The following is a 25,365-nucleotide window of genomic DNA, read 5'->3' on the forward strand; positions in this document are numbered from 1 at the left end:
CTTTTACTAATTATATGCTTATAGGAGACTTTTGGATTCCTTTTTATGTTAGCTCCCAGTTTCTTTCTCATACTACTTCTTTTGCCCTCTTATTTCCTTTCACAATTGCCCTCTGATATTCAGCCTAGTTCTCACTTGTGCGTGTGCTTGTCTTTCACATCAAGACCACAAGAGGCAGTACATGGGTTCGTATCAGGAATTGTCCACATGGGGACTTCTCAACTTCAAATCTACTGCTGTGAAAAGATGCAGAGCAAAAGGCACAACAATTCTTCAAACTTCATAAAGGAAATTTGGATGGCATGATGCCTTGAATCACTTTTGACACTTCCCAGCAGGTGCTTTCACAATAATATAACCGGAGGCTGGTTGTCCAAGCGTGCCGTATGGTGCAAAGACACCAAAGAAAGGCAGACTGAAAATTATTTTTAGACAACACTAACTTACATTCTCCAGCAAAACAAGCATTTCATGAGGAGCAGCCATCTAAAACTCAGTAACAAAGAATTAGGATTCACTTTAACAGCTCTCAGGTACTCTTCTTGACAATTCCAACTGATCTTTGATGGATCAGCAGCCATTTACTGAAAAATAACCCACTGAACTGAAACCAGTGATTTATCTGATTTGTATCATGGTTTAATATGATTCATTACTTCAGTAATAGCTCCCAAGAGAAGTAAACCACTGCCCACCTGTGAGTACACAGATCCTATTACTGTACACTCACTTTATCCATTTACTACTGTTGACTCCAGCAGGTACTGCTCATGTTGGAATAATGTTAGGTTTTCAAACTAGGGTCATGAGACCACTGAGGAGGCATGCAAAATCATCATAGTCTCCTGCTATTTCTGTATTTATTGACTTACCAGCATACTATATCTATTGTTGTATGCTAATAAAGAATTGTTTTGGAATGATAGTACTATTTACCTTTGGGTAGCTGGCACTATGTTTTAAAAGTAGAACTGGAGTCCATAGGAGTCAGTCAGCATTTGCAAGGGATTTCTCCACACTGAAACATTTAAAAAACAGTGAGTTAAATAGGTACTAGCCATCCCTATGGTCCTCTTCAAATGGTCATTTCAGCTGCTTCATCAATGACCTTCCCTCCATCATAAGGTCAGAGGTAGGGATGTTTGCTGATGGTTGCACAATGTGCAGCACCATTTGTGACTCCTCAGATACTGAAGCAGCCCTTGTGCAGCAAGACCTGGATAACATTCAGGCTTGGCTGATAAGTGGCAAGTAACATTCGAGCCACACAAGTGCTGGGCAATGACCATCTCAAACAAGAGAGAATCTAACCATCTCCTCTTGACGTTCAATGGCATTACCATCGCTGAATCCCCCACCATCAACACCCTGGGGGTCACCATTGACCAGAAACTGAACTGAAGTAGCCATATAAATACCATGGCTACAAGAGCAGGTCAGCGGCTAGGAATTCTGCAGTGAGTAACTCACCTCCTGTCTCCCCAAAGCCTGTCCACCATCTACAAGGCACAAGTCAGGAGTGTGATGGAATACTCCCCACTTGCCTGGATGGGTGCAGCTCCAACAACACTCGAGAAGCTCGACACCATCCAGGACAAAGCAGCCTGCTTGATTGGTACCCCATCCACAACCTTCAACATTCACTCTCTTCACCATTGATGCACAGTGGCAGCAGTGTGTACCATCTCGCCGTTCCGTCACTGTCATTGGGTCAAAATCCTGGAACTCCCTTCCTAACAGCACTGTTGGTGTACCTACATCCCAAGAACTACAATGGTTCAAGAAGGCAGCTCATCACCATCTTCTCAAGGGCAATGAGAGATGGGCAATAAATGCTGGCCGAGCCAGTGACACCCACATCCCATGAACGAATAAAAAACAAATTGTCAGGTGTAAGGCTTGGTGGTATCAGAACGACATTCACCATGAGGTACATCACAACTTTTATTTAGTTCATTACTGGGATAAGGCAAGGTCATCATTTACTGCCCATCTTCAGTTGCCATTGAGGGTGCCAGTGAACCACTGCTGTCTATGTAGTGAAGGTACTCTCACATTGCTATAAAATAGGAAGTTCCAAGATTTTGACCCAGTGACCATGAAATCTTCATTTGATATTCAAATCTGTGCTCTTCACAGTAACTGTCAATGGATAGTCATCTGGAAATTTGGTGGGGTGTTTTCCCTCTTGTTACCTCAGGAATCCTAAGACCAATTACAGAATCCAACTGCTAGCCAGATGAGCTGAATTAGCTCATCACAAACCAGAGATTGAACCTGGAACATTCCGAATCTTTATTGCTCAGTATCGCACTAAACAGCGTATTTTACCAATGAGAAATTGAAGGAGAAATTAAGGGGCTCAGACCAAGTTTAGTCTTTAGGTGAAGCTAGGTGAAAGGTTGGGAGAAAATTGAACATAGGCATGCACAATGTAATTCAGTCTCCATTTTACATTCTGTCACTATTTTGTCTAATACTTTAAACTGATATTTATAGTAAATATCCAAATGTAGTGAGAGTTGGAGAGTTGTTTGGAACATAAGAGTTTCTCTGCAGTGCAAGATGAAGAGGTTGATAGATGCAAAAATGAGGGTGCCATCACTGGTGGGAGGATATATTTACAGTATAACAAGTTTACATAGACTGCTCCAATTATAGTCCTGGATATATTGATTTATTAAAAAGTGTGCAGCTTAATATTTTCAATTTATTATCATAAATCATAACTATTTCTGGAAATTAATTGTTGACATTTGCATGATAAATGTCGTGTAATTGTGTCACAATCATTAGTTCTCCAATGGCACCAGCGTCAGTCACACAGAGCACATCAATTGCCAGTGTCTGCACTTGTTACTAAAACTGAACACCACTTTTTTCTGATAGCAGTTCCATCACCCCATGAACCCACAGAGTAAATTAACAGAAAATGATGGATATCCTGGAACTAGTTCAGGTCACAAATGCTTTTGACTTAGATAACAGTTGGAAACTGTTTGTGATTTGCTATTGTGGGTTATAAAGTAATTTGAACCCCTCGATTAGATTCCACTCTGTAATTCACTCCTGGGTGCCCATTATTCCTTTTATAAACCAAGCAAACTGCTCAATCAGATTCCATCCTATAATTTACTCATAGGTATCCATTAATCTATATATAATCCATCAATAGCTCTCCATTAGACTGTCACTTTGCTCAGTTGGCACCACCCTTGCCTCTGAATTAGAATTGGTTTCAAGTGGATTCATCTATTTTTGATATTATTGACTGCAAGAAGAATGTTGCCAGGATACCAAGAGAACTGCCTGCTTTTCTTCAAATACTACCGTGGATCTTTAACATACACTTGGGCCACTGGAACAGGCAGATCTGACCTTGTTTTAATGGCTTGTACAAAAGCACATAATAGTCTAATGTAGTACTGAGCTGGTGCTACATTATTGGAGGTGCCATCTTTTGGCACTTTTTGAAGCAGACAGCTTTCTTGGCATTCTGGCAACATTCTTCCTACAAGCAATAACACCAAACATAGATTAACTGGTCCTTCATCTCAGAGCTGTTTGTGGGATCAGTGTGTGAAAAATGCCTATGACTATACTTCAAAGTTAATCATTCTATGTGAAGTGATGAATATAGTCTTAATAAAGTCTTCTCATCTATTGCTAAAGATCCACTCTTTTGAAATAGAGGGAACAGCACAAGGAACAATGTCAAACGAGAACTGATCTCTTTGGTAGACTGGCATCTGCTCCAGTAAATATTGCTGAATATTTCTGTTACACAAATAGAAACAGAAATTGTCAAACTCTTTTCTTTTTAATAGCGGCATCCTTGGTACCCACTCCTATTCACAGAATACTCAAGGTCTAAACATTGTCTAATGTATAATCTCAATCCAAATGGCCCTGTCTGCAATCTCTGGTGAAGGTAGGACTGGGTTCTGCTGTGGAAGCTTCAAAAAAAGACTGGTTTGTACTTACTTACCTGCCTCCTATGAAGATGATCAACCAAAATGCAATGCTGCCTGGGAGGTAACTTAGGACAGCTGCTGAGCTAGGCTGATGCTGTGATGCAAAGGGTGAATTGCTGTTTATCATTGTGCTGTTGGCTAGCGTGCAAGAATCCAAGCAAATGTATCTATATCAGAGAAGGATGGGTGACAGTCACATGTCAGTGTAATTACTAATTATAACAATTTTTGATCCATCTGATGCAAGGCATTTGCAGTAAGGGAAAAGGTCCTCTTTTTCTAACCAGAGCATGTCTCTTCTAATCTCTGCCATGCCTATGTAACCCAAATTCCCTCTGTGTCCATTCCTATGTACATTTTGACAACAACTCCAAACCCGAGACCATTACTTCTATCTCCCTTATTTTTCCTATTGACTCTTAGGCCCTCCATCCTGTTTTCAATGCTTTTTGTTGGTCAGTCATGCCATCATGTATTTTTTCTGTCTTGAGTATTTTGCCCAACTCCAATCCCTATCTCGAATCCACCTCCTTCCTATTCTGCTACATTTCTCTCCACCATTGACACTTCTTTCCTTGCAAACTGCCATCCAATCTCCTTTTCCTTTCCAAAGTCCTTGAACATGTTGTCACCTCCAAATCCAAACCCATTGTTCCTGCAACTCTTTGTTTGCTTCTCTCCAATCATGTTTCCACCCCTGCCCAGCACCAAAATGGTCCTAAGCAAGGTGAGAAATTACATGCTCTATGATTTTAACTATGGTGCAATGTTGTATTTCAACCTTTTATACAGCTAACTACACCATCCTCCCAATCCTTCTCCTCCACTGTACAGGCAATAGATCTATCCTTGTTTGGTACCGCTCTTAGCTATCAAATTATAGCCAGATAATCTCTAGCATAGTCTTTGTTCCACCATCACAGAGTTACCTCTGGAGACCCCAAGGATCTCTGCTAAAATTAAGGCAGCGAAGTGAAAGAAATTTGCAATGTTATACACCCACCCACCCCAAATCCAAATCTCTACAATGTGTAAAACTTCAATATATTTATATATTATATGATATTTAAATTCAAAATGAGTGAGAGAGCATAAACTCATTTAAAAAGAGAGTGGTGAAAATATGCAAGTTAGCATATGTAATTCAAGGAGTGTAGGAACATAGTAGCAGGAGCTAGTCACTCAGTCCGTGAAAACTACTCCATTTTATTGACCATGCTACTTCTTTGTTATTGAATCCCAGTTTCCTACCCTTATCCCTTAATATCCTCACTTCCCAAATTAGCATCCATCTCCCTTTTAAGCATTTCTATTGATTCTGCATCTATGACTCTTTGAATCAGTGCTTTCCGTTTCTCTAGATTCACCTTAACCAGTTTAGTTCTAACTTCAAAATTATGTGTAAGTGTAAATTATCATTATTTTAATATCAGGAGAGCAGAATGATCACATGCAGCGGGATTCTCTCGTAGATGTGAATGAACGTGACACAATAAGTGACGCATCCAACAAGTGGTTTCTAAAATAATTCAACAAGATTTTGTCTAACATTTACAATCACATTGTACCATGTAACAACTATTGTTAATAAAATGGCCGTTTGCATCAAAACAAGATAAGACTTCACGGCCTGAAACATTAGCCGCAACTTTATCAAAGTGCGGGCTGACCTGCTGCCGGGCTGAAAGCAGGACGTGAGCCTGCGCAGACAGACGGCAGGACCTTGGGTGGCAATTTACCAATAGCGGCGATTTAGAGCGACGTCCAATTGAGGACGCCCGCCCACTCAGAGGCCTGGCAGCACCACTGACAGAGTTGGCTGCTGCTGAGGCTGAAGGAAGAAAAGGGCACCTTCAGGCTGAGGCACCCTCGAAGGCCAGGTACGTTTTTTATTTAATGTGCCCTGGACAGGCAGGCCCCGGCAATGGGAGGGGTGCACCCTCCAGTGCTGGCGCCATGAACAGGGAGCGGGTGGAGCCATTGCCGCCGGGGGAGCTCCTCCATGGGCCATGGAGCAGTCATAAAGGAGGTCTCCCCCCAGGAACCCACTGGGAGACCGCCACGGTTTACTTGCAGTATCCCCACAGTGCGGCAGCCCCTCCCAAAGCCAGTGAATAATTGGCCAACTAATTGGTTTAATTGGCTGCCCGCCTCCGGTCGGTGGGCGGCTGAGGTTCCCACCATTGAGAAAATCCTATGGCGGCAGGAAGACATCGAGCTCACCTCTTGACACCTCCTGCAGCCTTTGTACAAGGCCTCCCACCTCCCAGCCTGTCCCAGAGGGCTGGTAAAATCCAGCCTGTTAACTCTGTTTCTCTCTCCACTGATGCTGCCTGACCTGCTGAGTATTAACGTTTTCTGTTTATATTAAAAACATATTCCGCCTTTGCTAGCTTCTTGCTGGGATGCTATTCCAAGGATGTTTGACAAACCTGCCTAACTCTTCCTGCAGAACAGCAGCCTTTTCGACTATGTGAGATATCACTGCCAAGCTTTACCTGTCCTCACCCAAAATCCAAAGGTACACCCCTTGATGCTGGAGTTAACGCACTGCAAACAAGAACAGGAACCCAGGCTAATTATTTACTCACCATCCCACTGCACCAAAACCTGGGTTGTGGGTTCAAGTCTCACTCCAGGACTGAGCACAAAAATCAAGGGGCCATCTTTTGGATGAGACATTAAATCAAGGCCCTGTCTACCCTCCCAAGTGGACGTAAAAGATCCCATGACACTATTTGAATGTAGAACAGGGGAGCTCTCCCTGGTGTCCTGGACAATATTTATCCTTCAATCAACATCACTAAACAGATTATCTGGGCATTTCACAGTGGGATCTTGCTGTACACAAATTGGCTGCCGCGTTTCCTACATTACAACAGTGACTTCACTTCAAAAATACTTCATTGGCTGTAAAGCATTTTGAGAAATTCTGTGGTTGTGAAAGGCACTATATAAATGCAAGTCTTCCTTTTTACACCGAACTGTTGTGTTTCTAAACATCACCTTAGCAGAGAACTTAACAGAGACCATGGATCAAAACAAAAATTGTCCTAATCTGTATCACTCAGTACTATGGGAGAAGGTGCAGTTTGCCTACTGAACCATAGTGGCTTCCACTGTACACAGGACCTTATAATTCAGCAAATAACCAGTATAAAGATCACAGTAGCAATTCGTATATCAAACCAGAACAACTATGATGAGATACATCAGCCATTATTGTGACATTGGAAAGACAAAGTATGCAGTGCAACAGCAATTCACAACCTACACACACTAGTCGATTTTTACATCATTCACTATCAGAAATAACCTGGCAGCTTGCACTTTAACTGCTATGCCCAGTGAGATGCCAACACCACACAGCACTACTTTAAACAAAGACACCACAAAGTCAAACCCGCCAGCTGCCGGGATAAAAAGAATGCCTAAATTCTAATAGCACTGGATAACAGTTAGAAATCCAATTGTGGGATTCTTCTGACAAACTGCACAAGCTACATTCTCACAGTTTATGACTACATCAGTATCCCTCAATGGGTTACAACCCTATAATTCAGTAAATGTCAAGCAGTATTTTCCAGAGATTTTAACAATGGATTATCACCCGTGCTACAACTAAGATTGAAATGATGATTATCTCTTTAAGTTGGTATTATGTATCATGGGTACTTACCCCAGATAGATACATTATAAATGCTGAAGCTATGTAGTTTAATCCCATTCCCCTACTCCTTAATATCCTTCCTCTTCCAGTGTTCATCTTCTAAATATTGTGATTGACTCAACTTCAATGGTGACTGACATTACTACGTACCATACTCTAAGCATGAAAAATAAATTCTTCTCACTCTTCCTTTACTCTTCTAGTAATAATCTGAATTTATGCCCCACTGTTACCAATTCACTAGTCAATGGAAATAATTCTTCAGTATTCCAAATATTTTATAATTTTCTTTCAGGGCTACACATTTCTCAGTGGAGCCCATCGTCCATATAGTCAGTCAATGCTACAGATGAAGTTCTGGAGAAATGTAAAACAAAGGTTATTCCCCTCAAAGTATATCCCTTTCCTATCAGTGGCATTGGGGTGATCGATTTTCAGACATATTACTTACTTTGTCTTCTCTGTACCAGTCAAGGTTTTGCAAAAACTTTGGGAAGAGAGGGTTATGAGTCACAACCTGTGATGAGCGTAAAAAAACATGGATCATGAAAATGCCAGTAGCAGTAAGCGGACACACTCAGAGGGAATGACTCCACTGCTTCTACTCCACTGTTCTATTGATCAAATGCATGGAAAACCCCAACAAAAAACATAAACCTACAAACTATATGGGACACAAGTCAGTTAACAACTCTATTATTCTACTGACCTCCGCAGAGTTAACCTCCAGTTCCAAGTAAAACTCAAATACAAACTGAATGAAGACAGAGATCAAAAACCACCTGTTATGGTATCACAGAAAAAAGAGGAATTAAGGGAAAAAAGCAAAACTCGGTATTTTACCAACACTGCAGATCGCACTTGTAATTCTTTACACTTGCTATTTTCGTGGGTTTCCTTTTTCCTGCCATTTATCAGTTTACCTCAATAGTTTTTTTTCAATCAATTTTAAAGATGCTAGCTGAAAGAGCAGTGAAATGTCAAGTTTTAATTTTTTTATCCTCATTTATCTTTTGCCTATTTATCTATTTGTGATTCCCCTTTTTGGAAATAAATTTATAAATGATTGCATACAACTTTTTATTTGGTAATATAATCTCAGTTTATAAAAGCTTGAATAAACTAGGCAACAATTTTGATCTTAAAAAGATTTCATCATACATAGCATTTTATACTCAGTTAAAGTTACACTATTGCAATTGAAAGTGAGATTACATTTTAGCAACGTTTAAATCACAGGGTTATTTGGTGGTCAAGAAAGGGTACTGACAGAGCATTTACTCTGAAATATTTTCACCGATTACATTTAGTCCAAAATTCTAACTTTCAACCATGGGCTGGATTTTACCGTAGGCGGACGGGAATTTGCCACTGACATAAAAGTCGGTGGTGAACCTGCTTCCGCCTAGCCTGGGGATCCTTCCCGTATTTTACAGATCCCCAGGCTTTAACTGTCCCGAGGCAGAACTTCCACCCGCTTGAGGGAGGAAGTCCCGCCTCAGTGAGCTGCCGGCCAATCGGCGGGCCAGCAGCTCTTAGTCCCAGCAGCGTAACCGGGAGCGGTGGCCACTGCTGGAACTGCAGCCCAGCCGATGACATGGAGCCAGGAGTGAAGATAAGTTGGGCATGCCTCACCAGGGGGCGGTCATTTGGGGGGAGGGGGGCGTCTTGGGTCCAGAGGGTGGGTTGGGAGGCTGGGGCGGCCCTCAATCGGACATCCTGTGCCCGACTGCCATGGCTACCCACCCCCCCACCCCCAGCGTGGGAAAGTCCGGCAGCCAACACTGGCCAGCCTTTCACATCCCCAGCATGCCCGCCTGCCACTGGTAAAATACCCATGGAGGCGGGCAAAGGCCCTTAAGTGGCCGTTGAGTGGCCACTTAAGGGCCTTGATTGGCCTCAGGCGGGCAGACTGATTTTCCCCCCCTGCCCCCCCACCCGACCACCGGAAAGTTGGCTGGAGGTGGGAGTGGGGCAGGCAGGCCTCCCGGAGCCTCCTCCTCAATTATACGCCACCCCCATCCGCCCCCACGCCACCATCTGACCCACTGGGGCAGCTTAAAATTCAGCCCCATGACTCTTTCATTAAAAGGCTGCTCAACCTTGTCCAAACCATCCTATCTTTGGTTGCTATCTCCTCCAAATATCCATATTGAGACTGGTAAGCAGACAGACTGATGGAATTTTGAATGCTGATGTGGTCCTCCTTTCCCCTCTCCCTGACTTTTTTTCCTACAATTGGTAATGATAAACCTCTCCTCAGTATTCCAGAAATGACTTAAGTTAAAGATCCTCAACTGGCTCAAAACATGGTTAACTCTGTTTCAGAAAAAAAATCCTGGACCAATCAGCATTCAGGAATGACAAAACACCAAACATGCTGGTGACTTTTGATTCCAGATCAATTTAACTGATTTTCTGAAGGCAAACAGGCTGTCAAAAAGACCAGTGGTGGTAGCCTGATAGCAGGCTGCAAGGAAGTTGACCAGTGGCGGCAACCTCAAGAGAGAGAGAGGGTACACCTGCTCTCAGAAAAAACTGAGACAGAGAAAGGCTGAGAAGACTTGAACCTATTTTGAAAGTTGAAGTTTGCGGAGAAGAAAAAAATCAACAGGATCACCGGGGATCACCTTATTCACAGACTTCTAGGTCAAAGGTGCTCGGAGAAGTGAGCGAAGAGGGCATTGACTTTGAAAAAGGTTTGGGAGATCCCACCCATTGCAACCGGGAGGAGTTTGGTACTTTTAACTGCAAAGGCTTTGCCATCAAGAAGGACTGTGGAGTGTATAAGTGTGGTGTGAGGTTTTCAAGTGTTTTAATAAGTGAAAAAAAAACATTCTCTGTAATTTGGGTTATCAGCCACTTACAAAGTACTATTTAGTTCATGGGGATTTCTTTTAGTTCAGTCGTTATAATAATAGCATGAAAACGTGAAATCTTATCTTGTAATTTTATTAATTGGTCTGAGTGTTCATATCTCATTTTATTAATGGTCTCATAGAGGTTGTAACAGTATCATGGGGAGGCGGTGGCGCAGTGGTATTGTCACTGGACTAGTAACCCAGAGACCCAGGGTATTGCTCTGGGGACATGGGTTCAAATCCCACCACAGCAGAAGGTGGAATTTGAATTCAATTAATAAATCTGGAATTAAAAGCTAGTCTAATGATGGCCATGAAACCATTGTCGATTGTTGTAAAAACCCATCTGGTTCACTAATGTCCTTTAGGGAAGGAAATCTGCTGTCCTTACCTGGTCTGGCCTACATGTGACTCCAGACCCACAGTAATGTGGTTGACTCTTACATGCGCTCTGAAATGGCCCAAAAAGCCACTCAGTTGTATCTAACCGCTACAAAGTCAATAAAAAGACAGCATTGTGGGTGTGCCTACCCCAAAAGGACTGCAGCGGTTCAAGTAGACAGCTCACCATCACCTTCTCAAGGGCAATTAGGGATGGGCAATAAATGCTGGCCTGGCCAGCGATTCCCACATTCCATGAATGAATAAAAAAAAAATCTAGGATTATTTAACAAGGAAAATACTCTTTACTCAAGTACAATTTGATCTTAGAGTTCATTTCCAGTTAACCCAGTATATTCTCTCTGTTGATGAGCTCCATATATTTACTGAACACAATCACATACACGCACGTCGAGCTGCATAATAACCCCAGTCCAACAAGCACAAATATTATAAAACAACATTCCTGTGACTCACCCAGTCAGGACCACAACAAAATCCATGATGTTCCAGCCATTCCGTAAATAAGAACCTTTGTGGAAAGCAAATCCGAGAGCGATTATTTTAATTCCTGCCTCAAAGCAAAAGATTCCAATGAAATATGGTTCAGTGTCATCCTAAAATAAAACAGAAAAAAGAACAGTTACTAACCTTTTCTCAATATATTCTTGGTTAATATATTTGAGAGCTCATAAAGGACGTTAGTTTGCCTTAACTAGTAGCACTCGACTCTAAGTCAGAAGAAGTTGTGGCTTCAAGTCTCATTCTATTTCAACATATAATCTCGGCTCACATGCCAGTCCACTACGAAAGGAGCACTTGCATTTTCGGTCCTTCGCATTTGAATCAAGCGCCTTTTCAGCACATAGTTCGAGCAGATGCGAAAGAAGCCATGGCATAGTCAGAAAGAAGCAGACAGTTTTTCTGCTGTTCGACGAAACTCTTCTCCCACATCCAACATCACCAAAGGGAACACAGTGGCATAGTGGTAATGTCACTGAACTAGTAATCTAGAGTCCCAGGCTAATGCCCTGCGGATATGGGTTCAAATCCCACCACAGAAGCTGGTGGAATTTAAATTCAATTAATTAATAAAAAGCTGGAATTGAAAGCTAGACTCAGCAATGGTGCCATGAAACTACCATTGATTGTCATAAAAACCCGTCTGGTTCACTAATGTCCTTTAGGGAAGGAAATCTGCTGTCCTCACCTGGTCAGGCCTACATATGACTCCAGACCCACAGCAATGTGAATCCACAGCAACGTGGTGACTCTTAACTGCCCTTGGAGATGGCCTAGCAAGCCACTCAGTTGTCAAGGGCAATTGTGGATGGGCAACAAATGCTGGTCTTGCCAGCAACACTCACATCTCATGAAAGAATAATATAAAAAAAAGACTAATATTATCCACCTTGTTGTTAATCTTGTCTCATGTAGAATTGTCTTATTTGCTTATATAATAGTCACCACACATCAAAGTAACTCACCGTGTGAAACTCTAATGATCTTTCAGAGAGATAGATGTGATAAGGCTATAAATACAAATGTTATTCTTTTCATCATTTCATAAAGGTTGGCGAATGTTATTTTCCAATTTGCATCCATTGACAACATCAAACACTTGTAAATCAGGAGTTGCACATATCTTTCTTTCTTCTTTGGCCTCCTTGTCTCGAGAGACAATGGGTAAGCGCCTAGAGGTGGTCAGTGGTTTGTGGAGCAGCGCCTGGAGTGGCTATAAAGGCCAATTCTAGAGTGACAGACTCTTCCACAAGCGGTGCAGATAAAATTGGTTGTTGGGGCTGTTACACAGTTGGCTCTCCCCTTGCGCTTCTGTCTTTTTTCCTGCCAACTGCTAAGTCTCTTCGACTCGCCACACTTTAGCCCCGCCTTTATGGCTGTCCGCCAGCTCTGGCGATCACTGGCAACTGACTCCCACGACTTGTGGTCAATGTCACAGGACTTCAAGTTGCACATTTCACAATGCTAATAAAGTGGTCTTATATTATCTCAAAGAGACCTCAACCTTATTGAAGAGTTGAATCTGAGAACAGTTTTGAAAGCAGTACTTGCAGATTGGATGGTCTGTCTCCTCTCTTTGATAGAGGTATTGAGGGAGTTGTATATTGCAACAATTTCCTTCACCTACGGGACATATAAATTGTTGGCCAGACAGATACTGATGAAGATATCCCTTCATCATGGAAATGTTTAGGGAGCTATGTGTTCCAACACTGTTTTTTCATCCTTGAAACCTCAGTCCTGGATTTTAACTGAGGTTTCAGACAATATTGTGATTCACAAATCCCCAAGTACACACAAAGTCAGTCTGGAGAGGAACAGAAAATTCTGATGGTTGAATTTACATGCTAGTTTTAGGAGGAGTTCAGTCGGAAATAATGAAAACCTGAAAGTGACTTCAAGGTGGAAATAAAGAAAACAAATCTGGCACGGAGGATTTGAACTGTCAATGCTACGTGGCAAACTCTATAATCCAATACTTGAATCGAGTAATTTTGCATTTCACCAATTTTGCAACAACCACCTTCAACATTCACTCCCTTCACTTCCGACACATAGTAGCAGCAGTGTGTAACATCTACAAGATGCACTGCAGCAACGCAACAAGGCTCCTTAGACAGCACCTTCCAAACCCGCGATGTCTACCACCTTGAAGGACAAGAGCAGCAGATGCATGGGGAACACCACCACCTGCAAGTTTCCCTCCAAACTACACACCGGACTTGGAACTATATCGCCGTTCCTTCACTGTCACTAGGTCAAAATCCTGGAACTACCTTCCTAACAGCATGGTGGGTGTATCTACACCACACGGACTGCAGAAGTTCAAGGCGGCTCACCACCACCTTCTCAAGGGCAATTAGGGATGGGCAATAAATGTTGTCCTAGCCAGCGACACCCACATCCCATGAACGAATATAAAAAACCCAGGGCACTGATGGCAAATGACCAGCCAGCCTGCCTCATTAACGAGACTCGGTGGGGTGAAGCTGCCACTGTAAGCTGGGATTTTTCACACTCGGCCACAGATAACCTTGAAAGCTAATGTGCTAAGGGTAGGGTGGTCCCGACTGGACAAGCAACAGAAAATGTACTCGGGCTACATGCTGGTAAGCTGCATGATTAATACCAGCAGTAACCTGCAAACACTTAGGAAACCAAAACTTTGACTCATGCCAACCTGCACTTACATTTTTTGGATTTGGGCAAGTGAGTTGTGTGCACTCCATATTAAACAAACAGAAATATGTGAATTTCTTAGCAGCTTACCTTGGAAGCCCTTCAGCACAATGGTGGGTTCCCATGCCTCAGTTACTCAGCTCACAGAAAACAAAAGTCAAGTGGTTGTTATGAAAAGTGCTGCAGTATCCAAATCCTGAGACAAGAATAGTTTCTAACCATTTTTGTGGTGCCTGTTTATATGGTCAACTCTGTGGAGTTCTTGACAGTGTTTTGTTCTGTAGATTTCTCCTGCTCAGACATCTCTTCTTTCCTGAAAGTACTAACTCATACTGGAGTAAAGTTAGCATCCAGTATCTTGCGTATCCTTCATGTGTGAGCCTGGACATGTGTCAGCAGGGTATCTGACTGTGGGAAGGTATCACAGCTGATCCAGAACTTGTTCTCGGTCAAAACCCACGCACATATGTGCAGTTTCTGGCAGGGATTACTCAATAGTGACCTTTTTCCCCTCCCTAGTCCAGGGACACGGAGAATTATAGAATCCCATACCTTTGCAGTTGGGTTGTCATACACTTTTGCACAAATATGGTTTCCCTTTTAAAGGAGTGTTCTGTAGTATTGTGAATTTCTATCGAATCTTAACATTTTCACAGGGAGAAACTCAATTTCTTGTTCCTTGGCTTTGAATTAGTTATATGTTGGAAAGCAGCTCGTCGCTCTTTGAGTGACCCCATAAACAAGAATATGTCACCACTGGAACATGATTTAACGAACAGCCACTATTTAGATAACCTAGTGTACATCTGAATTCATCTTCTCTCCATTTGTTGAAGTGGCAAATTAAAATCCACAGGAGTGTTCAGCTCTGGTATATGAATATGGTAGTGTCATGGTTATGGCACTGGACTAGCAAGTTACAAAATGTAATTCAACATATCTGGTAATGTGTGGGCTAGCACCAAAAAGGTGACCATGAAAGCCACCAAATTGTTGTAAAAACCCTACTGTTTCACCAATGTCCTTCAGGAACGGGTCTCTACTCAGTCTGGCCTACACATCACTCTAGTCCACGCTACATAATTGACAATGCCCTCTGAATTAGCCAATGGGCAATAAATGTGATCTTACCAGTATCATCTGCATCCAAGAACAAATTGCAAAAACATCCAATGGAACAATCTCACCACTATCCCAATTTATCTCATACCCCAGCACATTAGCACTGTCAGGAGAGGATAGCAAGAGAGGAAGCAAAAAAAACATTCACATCGGATAATTTTCAAGAAATTTCCCCTCTTCTCCTGGATGCCAAATCAGGCTGGGCAACAGCTCCATGGATGCTAGCCAACTTTGAATGAGTCTGAACTTTATACATCTGCAAGTTATTTGACAATGGGATAAATAGAGTCCAACCTGAACCCACATCTACACCCATGCACTTTCCAGTCATAGCACGTTGCATAGTTATATGGAGCCAATTTTCATCTCATTTCCAGATAGATGCACACACATAATAAAACAGTGTGAGAAAAAACATCACTCACCAGTCGTTCGGACATGGGAGTCTTGTCATCATCAGGTAAGTGTTGTTCCAATGCTAAAACAATACAGTTGGCGATGATTGTTGCTAAAATCATGTATTCAAATGGAGTGAGTGTCAGTTAAGGCAAAATCTGGTGTAAAGAAATCTTACATTATAAACACTGAAAACAATGATTACCAGTTTTCATGCATAAATCTCAGCTCAGTTCCAGACAGGAGTCCTTTGGTACCTCAAAATTGTTTGGAACAATATCCAGCCAGCATTTCAAGCAGTGACCAATATTCCAAGTTTGCAGGCAAAAATCAGCAAGAGCTACTCTAGGGCATATTGCAGATTTTTGATCCTCAAAGCAGCTGTTTCTACATAAATGGGGTTGAGCGAGTGGGAAACAGTACGAGCCTGAATGAGGGGATTAGGGGAAAAAAAGTGCCGAGGCAAACTTAGGGAGGGAAGAACGGAGTGAGCATGATTAAGGTGATGAGGGCTAGGGGGGAAGGTGGATGTGATGAGACCACTGTCAGTGTGAACGAACAGAAGAATGCCAACATAAACTAACCATGGTGTTGTGGGGGCAGAAAATAATTGTCTCCATGTCATTGCGACAACTGGATAAACAATTCAAATTTATTTACCAGTCAGGCTTAATCATTTACAATGGACTGCAATTTCTCTGCAATTCTCACAATTCTCTACATACCAGCCATCACTGCACTTCATTGGTTGGGATGTGTTATGGTACTTTATAAGGTTTTTCTCTCTTCAAACAACTATTCCAGAACTTTCTTTTGTTTCTGCAAACTACTGTGATACCACATACATCAGTGAAAGAGATCAACAAAGTGCTGACCTGGTCATACCTCACTGTATAGGGGCAAGGAAAGCACAAACTGAGGGAATTAATACTTTAGTCAATTGTAAAATGTCCATTTTGAACACATTTATGCAGTACAAGGCACAGGTCTGGTCTATACCCTGCTCCTACGCCGTGACGGTCACCCAAGCTATCTTCCGCTTTATCCGGAGATCGAAAATGGACCGTGACTGCAGGGACATGATGTCCAAACCTTTAGATAAAGGTGGAAAAAATGTACCCAACATCGCCCTCATCCTGATGACCATTTCTGTGTGCAGCTACATCAAGCTGCGCATAGACCCTCAGTATGCAAACACCAAGTGTCACTATGTGCTAAGGTTCTATCTGTCCCCAGTATGGCGAAGGCTCAGTCTGGCCATGTCACCGTGGAATGCACTATTCAGCTGGACCGTGCCGTACCACCTGTTCCTCATGGAAAAGTTTGTACAGCAAAAGACATTTGACCACAAGTCCATCAAGCAGCAGTCTGCACATAACATCCTCGAGGCAGTGCGGGAAAAGGAAATGGTCCAGTCAGATGTTTCCCTAAGCAGACTGTCAAACTCATTTGGCAGAATGCCTCATCGCCAGAACTTTCAACCAAGCACCAAGACGTAGCTTGGCTGGTAGTGAGAAGTGCGCTCCTCGTCAGATCCTTCCTGCATGCCTGGAGTCTCACTGTCTTCGCACACTGCCCTCAAGACAGTTGCGGTGGGGAAGTGTATACAGGAGCAAGGAAGTCTTACTGCAGTTATACAGGGCCTTGGTGAGACCACATCTGGAGTATTGTGTGCAGCTTTGGTCTCCTTATCTGAGGAAGGATGTTCTTGCCATGGAGGGAGTGCAAAGAAGATTTACTAGGCTGGTTCCTGAAATGGCAGGATTGACGTATGAGAGATTGGGTCAACTAGGCCTATATTCACTAGAGTTTAGAAGAATGAGAGGGGATCTCATAGAAACCTATAAATTCTAACAGGACTGGACAGGCTAGATGCAGGGAGGATGTTCCCGATGGCGGGGGAGTCCAGAACCCGAGGTCACAGTCTCAGGATACGGGGTATGCCATTTAGAACCGAGATGAGGAGAAATTTCTTCACTCAGAGGGTGGTGAACATGTGGAATTCTCTACCGCAGAAGGCAGTGGAGGCCAAGTCATTAAATATATTCAAGAAGGAGATAGATATATTTCTTAATGCCAAAGGGATCAAGGGATATGGGGAGAAAGCGGGAACAGGGTACTGAATTAGACGATCATCCATGATCTTTTTTGAATGGCGGAGCAGGCCCAAAGGGCCGAATGGCCTACTCCTGCTCCTATTTTCTACGTTTCTATGAGACGATCACCCATCTCCTTCTGGAATGTGCCTTCGCAAAGCAGGTCTAGAAAAAGAGAGATACAGTGGTCATTGTCAAGGTCATCTTGAGCAGCTCCAGGACTGTTCCCAGGGACGCACATCAAGATAAGCATCAACTACTGCTGGAGGATCATCAACTGGGTGAAAGATGCACTTTGGTCTGCCCAAAACTTGCTGGTCTTCCAGGGCAAAGAACAGTCGACAACTGAGTGTTGCAGACTGGCACATTCCAAGGTCCAGGACTATGCACTGAGGGACGCACTAAAGCTTGGGGCAGTCGCTGCAAAGGCTCAATGGGGAAAGGCCACGGTGTAAGGCCTGTTGCATTTCTTGCTTGCTGTGCACTAACTTACCAATCACAATGAGACGACTGGTAGAATAAGGTCGTTCTTTTATTTGAAGACTAGTACTGTTACATATAGATTACAGAGGAGCCCACCAGGCACATCTAGCCTAGGGTTCCAACACATTACAACCACAGGTCACATGCTGCATGACATCACTTTCTTCAGCAATGTTCATACCTACGATCTGTACATTTCCTTCAAGCACTAATACAACATCCCCCTTTTCTCTAAAGATAAACACTACACACAATAAGAACAGTTAAACACAATATAATAGGGTTGTTGTAAAAATTATTTATATAATAGATAGATCTCCACTTATCATTTGAGAGTTTAAGAGTCTCTATAACGTAGAGGTGGTTTGCCGAGCTTTCCAGATCTTGTGATGATGAAATCCTTTTGCAATCTAGACTCATCATTTTGTTGATCTTGACTTGTAGACACGTTAGTCTCCTGTGTACTATTTACGGCCATTTACTGCCCAAGTATCCAATGATCTACCCCACTGAGAGCAAAGAATGGAATGGCGCTGATCAAGGACAGAGAGGCAATCAGCCCTCATTGGAAGGAGCACTTCGAAGATCTTCTCAATCGCAACGCACTCCTTGATGTGAGCGCCCTCAACCACATTCCACAGCATGCTTCCCGCCACGACCTCAGCACAATCCCAGCCAGACATGAGATCGAAAAGGTCATCTAACAGCTAAAGAACAATAAGGCCGCCGGTGCAGAAGTGAATCCCGCTAAAATTATAAAATAGGGCAGAAAGGCACACTTGACACAAATACATGGTCTCATCTAAAGGTGTGCAAAGGAAACCCGAGCCTAGTCCGAATGCCGGACCCGGAAGCCCGACATGACGCAGCCCGAACCCGACACGTGTCGTCGGATCCCATCTCCTCACCTGAAAGGAAGAGAGCCTGCCAGAGGATCTCCGAGATGCTGTAATTGTGACCATCTTCAAAAAAGGTGACAAAACCGACTGCAGTAACTACAGGCGGGTATCCCTGCTGTCCACCACAGGGACGGTCATCACAAGAGTCCTTCTCAACCGCCTCCTCCCCATGGCTGAAGAGCTCCTACGGAATCACAATGTGGATTCCGTCCATCAAGAGGCACAGTGGACATTATCTTCACAGCAAGCCAACTCCAAGAAAAATGTAGGGAGCAGCAGCAACCTTTATACATGGTCTTCTCTGACCTCACAAAGGCCTTTGACTCTATCAAACGGGAGGGATTATGGAACATTCTCCTCAAATTTGGCTGTCCGGAGAAATTCGTCACCATCCTCCGCCTGCTGCATGATAACATGTAAGCTGTAATCCTTGCCAATGGATCTGCCACTGACCCAATCCGCATGCAAACTGGGGTCAAGCAAGGCTGTGTCATCGCACCAACGCTCTTTTCCATCTTCCTCGCCACAACACTCCACCTCATCTCCTTGAAGCTCCCTGCCAGAGTAGATCTACTCTACAGGATGAGCGGGAAACTATTTAGCCTACGTTGCCTCCAGTCTAGAACCAAGGTCACTCCAACCTCTATCATCGCGCTGCAGTATGCTGACGATGTTTGCATATCTGCACACTCAGAGGCTGAGCTTCAAACCCTTGTCGATGCATTCACAGAGGTGTATGAAAGAATGGGCCTTAAGATAACATCCGGCAGATAAAGGTCCTCTACCAGCCTACTCCCACAGTGCAACACTGCCCCCCGACTATCAAGATCCACAGTGAACCACTGGACAATGTGGATCACTTCCCATGCCTTGGGAGCCTCCTCTCAGCAAGGGCAGACATCGATGATGAAACTCAGCATCTCCTCCAGTCTGCCAGCACAGCCTTCAGTCATCTGAGGAAAAAGAGTGTTGGACAACAAAGACCTCAAACCTGGCACCAAGCTCATGGTCTACAGGGCCGCAGTGTTACCTGCCCTCCTGTATGCTTCGGAAACATGGACGCTGTACAGCAGACATCTCAACGCCCTGGAGAGATATCACCAGCGTTACCTCCACAAGATCCTGCAAATTCAGTGGCAGGACAGGCACTCGAGTCCTCTCTCAGGCCAACATCCCCAGTATCCAGACACTGGTCATGGCTAGTCAGTTATGCTGGACGGGCCACATCGTCTGCACGCCTGACACAGGACTCCCAACACAAGCTTTCTACTCCGAACTCTGTCACGGCAAGAGGCTACCAGGAGGGCAGAGGAAACGCTAAAAGGATGCCCTGAAAGCCTCCCTGAAGAAATGTGACATCTCCACCAATTGGTGGGAATCTCTTGCTGGAGACTGCGATGGTGCCAGCCAATTTGAACAACGTCGACATGCCCAGGCAGCGACCAAGTGCAAACAATGGAAGGAGCGTTCGGAATTTCGAGCATCCCATTCACTCGCCTCACCAAACACCACCTGCCCCACCTGTGGCAGAGTGTGCGGATCTTTGGGCATATGATGCTAATTGTAGCAAACTCCTTAGTGTAACTGCATCCACACGTTGTGTCACATTCACGATACGGAAAGCCTATTCGCTTTCGAGTTAAAAATTTCCTGTTTGAATCTTCACCCTGGTCTGTCTTACCGCTGACTTCATATAGGTGCTTGCACTTTTGTCGCGTTCTGGCACATCCTTTGTTGCTGTCAGTATGCTGCACGCACTACTTGTTGGCTCGTGGCTTGCTGTACCCTCTGGTTGTGCTATCGGAACCAGATTTCCTGCACTGGATCGCCCAATGTCCTCTTAAATTGCATGCCTTGCAAAGTCTTGGAACACAGGACAGCTTCACGGTGGGTGCAGGAGGCTGCATTTCCCACGCGACTTGCTTGGTTTTTGCACCTTGGTCACTGCACCAGTACTTGTAACCAGGCCTAATGCTTTGTACTTCCTGCCGTCATTCAACAATACGTCAATGCTGTGACCTTTCTTTATCTCCAGGTCTTTTTGGAACTTCTATTGGCGTTGAAGCTGTGAGCAGTTCAATAATCCTCTGACAGCTCAGCCTCAGAGAAGTTGCAGTCTCTGTCCTTACCACGGCACCTGAAGTTGAATTGATTGATCGTCTCTTCCGGCTGCTGTCTGCAAGTCATCGGCTCCGAACGGTCAGTTCTGAAGTTCACCTTTACATGAAGCTGATCCTCCAGTGTGCTCCAAAATTTGGCAGGATCCTTCTGATCTTCCTTGGATAGCCCCGATGTGTTGATTCTGTGGAGCCCCTCCTTTCCAACAACAATCTTAATCTTAACTAACTGCTTATCAGCATCTGCGATGGCTAAATCTAAGTAAAACTAAATCTCCTGCCATAGTGGGCCGAGGGGCTGGAAACCGCGTAAAACCCCTTGAGCTGTAAGCAGGAGGGAATGTTTGAAACGGAATGTAAATGTACTTTGTAAATATAACCTGTAAAGGCAAGTGTAGTGAGGCACCTCATGTACTCTACTGAAAGAACTGATCTGTATTGCACTTGATATTATGTCAAGTTTGAACTGTTATGTAATGTATTTTACAAATTTTATGAATAAAGTATATTTTTGAAAAAATATTATTTATAATATAAAAATATTACACATGGCATCAACAGGTTAATAAACTTGCAGAATGGGGGTGTAAATGATAAACTAATTTCAATATAGATAAGTGTGAGGTGGTGCACTTTTGTAGGAGGAATAATTAAGCCACATACTTGTTGGAAAATCAGGCCAGAATTTTATTCTCACAGCGGGGCTCCTGAAGACGGGCCCGAAAGCTGGGGACGACTCCACCTCAACCATCTGCAGGATCCGGAGATGTGTTTTACAGGGGTCAGGCAACTTATTGTTTGTTTTTGGGGCTGCCATCTCGATTAAGGATGGCCACCTGCCCCCAAGGAGCTGCCTGCCAAACAGAGGGCCAATAGCTCAGCAATCTCAACAGTGACACTGAGAGTGGTGGCCACTGCTGGGTCTGCACCTGGAAGAAGTGGATGCCAGGGAAGCCTCTGCCCTCCTAAACAGGTAAGTGGGGTCAGAGGGTGTCGAGGCCAGTCAGGCAGTCCCCGGTGAGGGATGGGGGGTGGGGGAAGCGATTGGTGAGGGCAGGTTCGCACCGCTACCACAGGGGTGGCCATTGCTACCTGGGAACCTCTCCATGGGCCAAACAGTGCCAAAATAGGAGGGCCCTCCCTCACCTGAGCTCACTGGGAGGCCGCCAGGATAAAATGCCAGTGGCGACAGGAAGTGGTTCAATTGGCCTTTGGGCAGGAGGGCTGTCCACCACCTTCCCCACTACTGGAAAGATGGCATGGTGGCCAGGCACTCCACTCCCTGCCTTCCCTCACCATTTTACAGACCCTCCTCCACCTCCTAGCCCATCCCCAGAGGGCTGATAAAATTCAGCCCTAAGAGTCTAAATGGAGCAGAGAAGCAAAGGAATCTAGCAAGTGAAAAGTATTAAAAGTAGCAAAGCAGGTTAATAAATCCATTAAAATGGTAACAATGCATAGGTTAATTTCTACAGGAATAGAATTCAAAAGCTGAGGAGTTATGTTAAACATATATAGAACCTTGGTTAGATCATGCCTGTACTGTGCATAGTTCTGGTCTCCATATTACAAAAAAATAGAGGCAGTGGGAAAGATAAAGAAAAGATTTACAAGGATGTTACCAGAACTGTGAGATTATAATGATCAGGAAAGAGGAACAGGCTGGGGGGGTCTCTTCTCTAAAAACAAGAAGGTTGAGTGGTGACATAATAGAGGTCTCTAAAATTATGAAGGAGTTTGAGGGTAGATGTAGAGAAGATATTTCCACTTGTGGGGGAGTTCAAAACTAGAGGTCATAAATATTAGTCACTAATAGATCTAATAAGGAATTCGGGAGAAACCTCTATACTCAGAGAGTGGTCCGAATCTGGAACTTGCTACTGCAAGGAATGGTTGAGGTGAATAGCAGAAATACATTTCAAGGGAAGCTAGATAAATACATGAGGGAGAAAGGAATGGAAGAATTATGCTGATAGGATGAGATGAAGTAAGGTGGGAGGAGGCTCATGTGGAGGATAAACACCTGCATAGACCAGCTGGACCGAATGGCCTGTTTCTGTGCAATTCATTCCCTCATGGTAAAGCCTGGCTACCCGACCCGAACCCGTCTACACCCGACTACGTGTGTCGGGTTCGGGTGGGGTCGGGTCTATATTCTGTGTCCAGTATTCGGGGTCGGGTCTGGCTGGACTGGACTGGCTCCGTGTTTTATAAATAAATGCGTCATTACATTTTAGCGATATTCGGGTCAGGTCGGGCATGAAAATAAATTGAAGGACTCGGGCTCCAGTCGGGTTCAGTTTGGCTGTGATTGAATCAGACCCGGATCGGGTTTTAATTTTATGCCCGAGCAGGACTTTACCTCATGGTGCTTTTACCTACTACCCTTTTTTGGGCTGGAAGGCCATCAATTAATTCTGAATTACATGAAGGCAATTTTCAAATGATATCAGCCCATTTCTCAGCCAAAGAAAGAGGTGGTTTGCAGTGAAAATGGAGGCCACACCTTGGATGCCCAAGGCTTTTCATACTCTGCTCATTTGTTCCATTGGTGGCCACTCCACAAAAGGACCACAAACCATTTTATTTATTTTTGAGGCCAGATGGAGCAGGCCCATATCTTCCCACCTCTCCAGCTTAGCACTCCAGGCCTGACCTAATGGCTGGCTCAGAGTAGGAAGTGGACGAGTTCCCACCCCTCCCTGTAGGTGCAATGCAGCACCTGTGGTATCCACAGTGATGGCTCAGGCCTCCCAACGCTGGCTTTCATCGTGCAGCACAGCCCCTCAGCGGATTTCACGCCATTTTGCGCAGAAGATGAAAATTTCTCCATGTGTAATAACCTGAAAAGTAGCACTTTCATATTTGAGCACTTGTTATTGTTTAAGTGATTCAAAAGGTTGCACGTTTTCATTGGGTAGATAATTCTGTTATTCTGCAGATGCTGCTGTGTGATTTATGTACAAACAAAGGGTTAAAACAGTTCACAGAATTTTGCTCTTCTCAGGCCAGCACACTTTTTATTGCTATGATTGTGGGGGCAACTTTCTGAAGTGAACTCCCACTGGCAGCTTGGCTCAAGCTGCCCACTCGCATTTCATTTAGGATCTTTGACAGCCTTCGGAGGTAACTTCCATCCCATCTACCTCTGAACCCTTGACTTCTTTCTTTAATTTGAAAAAAGGGCATTTAACAAGAGCATTGTAGGGAGATGGCAAATAAAATTGGCACAGACATTTCTTAAGGACCTATTATCTAATGTAGCAGAATAAACATTCACTCACATTCTTTGGTTAGGATGGATGGCCAAAGTCTTTTTTTCCCACTTTATAAAAAAAACTCAACCAAGACAGCCAAATATTCTCTTTAGTATTTTCTAGCCAGTTGTCCAGTTTAATTGTTGCAGGAAATATTGTCAAAGAATTTGTGGTGGTATTTCAAAAATCAATTGACACTGAGCCAAGGGGTGGCACAGTGCCACCTGCATCGATGACTGTATAAGGCAGCTTCAAATATTTTAGACATCACAGCTATTGTGGTCTTTCTCCACAGTATCAGGTTATAAGATAAACTGGATGATAAATGGTTACGGGTTCTTTTACTCTATGTTGACTCATCCACCATCCAAGCACCTATCTGCACCTCATGGGAACGAATGCTCCACCTCCTCCCAGATGGTCCAGCTGAGACTGTGGGTGAGAAATGTGCACCATGCCATGCCAATTGGGAAGGCACTCAAAATGCTGCTCCGCTACCAGTTTTCTTTTAATAAACTACAAGTTTGTCATATATTCATTTCAGTGCAAAACTATGCTGCGTCAGTGCTCATATGGATAGCTCAGCAAATTGTTAATGTTTGAACAGAAATGGTGAGGGACGGTGGGCATTGAACAGTAGAAAGAGTAAAAAGCATTTTCCATCTCCACTCCCACCTCCCCCATTCTGAGTGATTTGGATGGTCTAACATGCCCAATTCCAGGAGCTTTTCTGTCCAGTCTCTGGATATTCTCAAATGCACTTATAGTTTTTGGAACTGTCCCCTCACCAGGGCACGATACCAGTCACAGAGACCATGGGCTGGATTTTACGATGGGCGGACAGGAGCTGGCCACCAACGTAAAAGTTGGTGGCGAATCCGCATCTGCTCAGCCCGGGGATCCAACCC

The 25,365-nt window shown here is 43.9% G+C and overlaps 1 protein-coding gene across 1 annotated transcript in view; it reads right to left on the reverse strand.

Moving 5' to 3' along the window:
- The window catches only part of LOC137355764 (voltage-dependent P/Q-type calcium channel subunit alpha-1A-like), a 644,715-nt gene that overhangs the window by 473,061 nt on the left and 146,289 nt on the right, over positions 1-25,365 (reverse strand). The window contains exons 4-5 of the mRNA XM_068021264.1: positions 15,635-15,740; positions 11,364-11,503 (exon numbers count right to left, since the gene is read on the reverse strand). Of these exons, the coding sequence (XP_067877365.1) occupies positions 11,364-11,503; positions 15,635-15,740 (246 nt within the window). The remainder of the gene's footprint in view (positions 1-11,363; positions 11,504-15,634; positions 15,741-25,365) is intronic.

The sequence above is a fragment of the Heterodontus francisci genome, chromosome 43 (assembly GCF_036365525.1).
Source record: "Heterodontus francisci isolate sHetFra1 chromosome 43, sHetFra1.hap1, whole genome shotgun sequence".
Taxonomy (NCBI): domain Eukaryota; kingdom Metazoa; phylum Chordata; class Chondrichthyes; order Heterodontiformes; family Heterodontidae; genus Heterodontus; species Heterodontus francisci.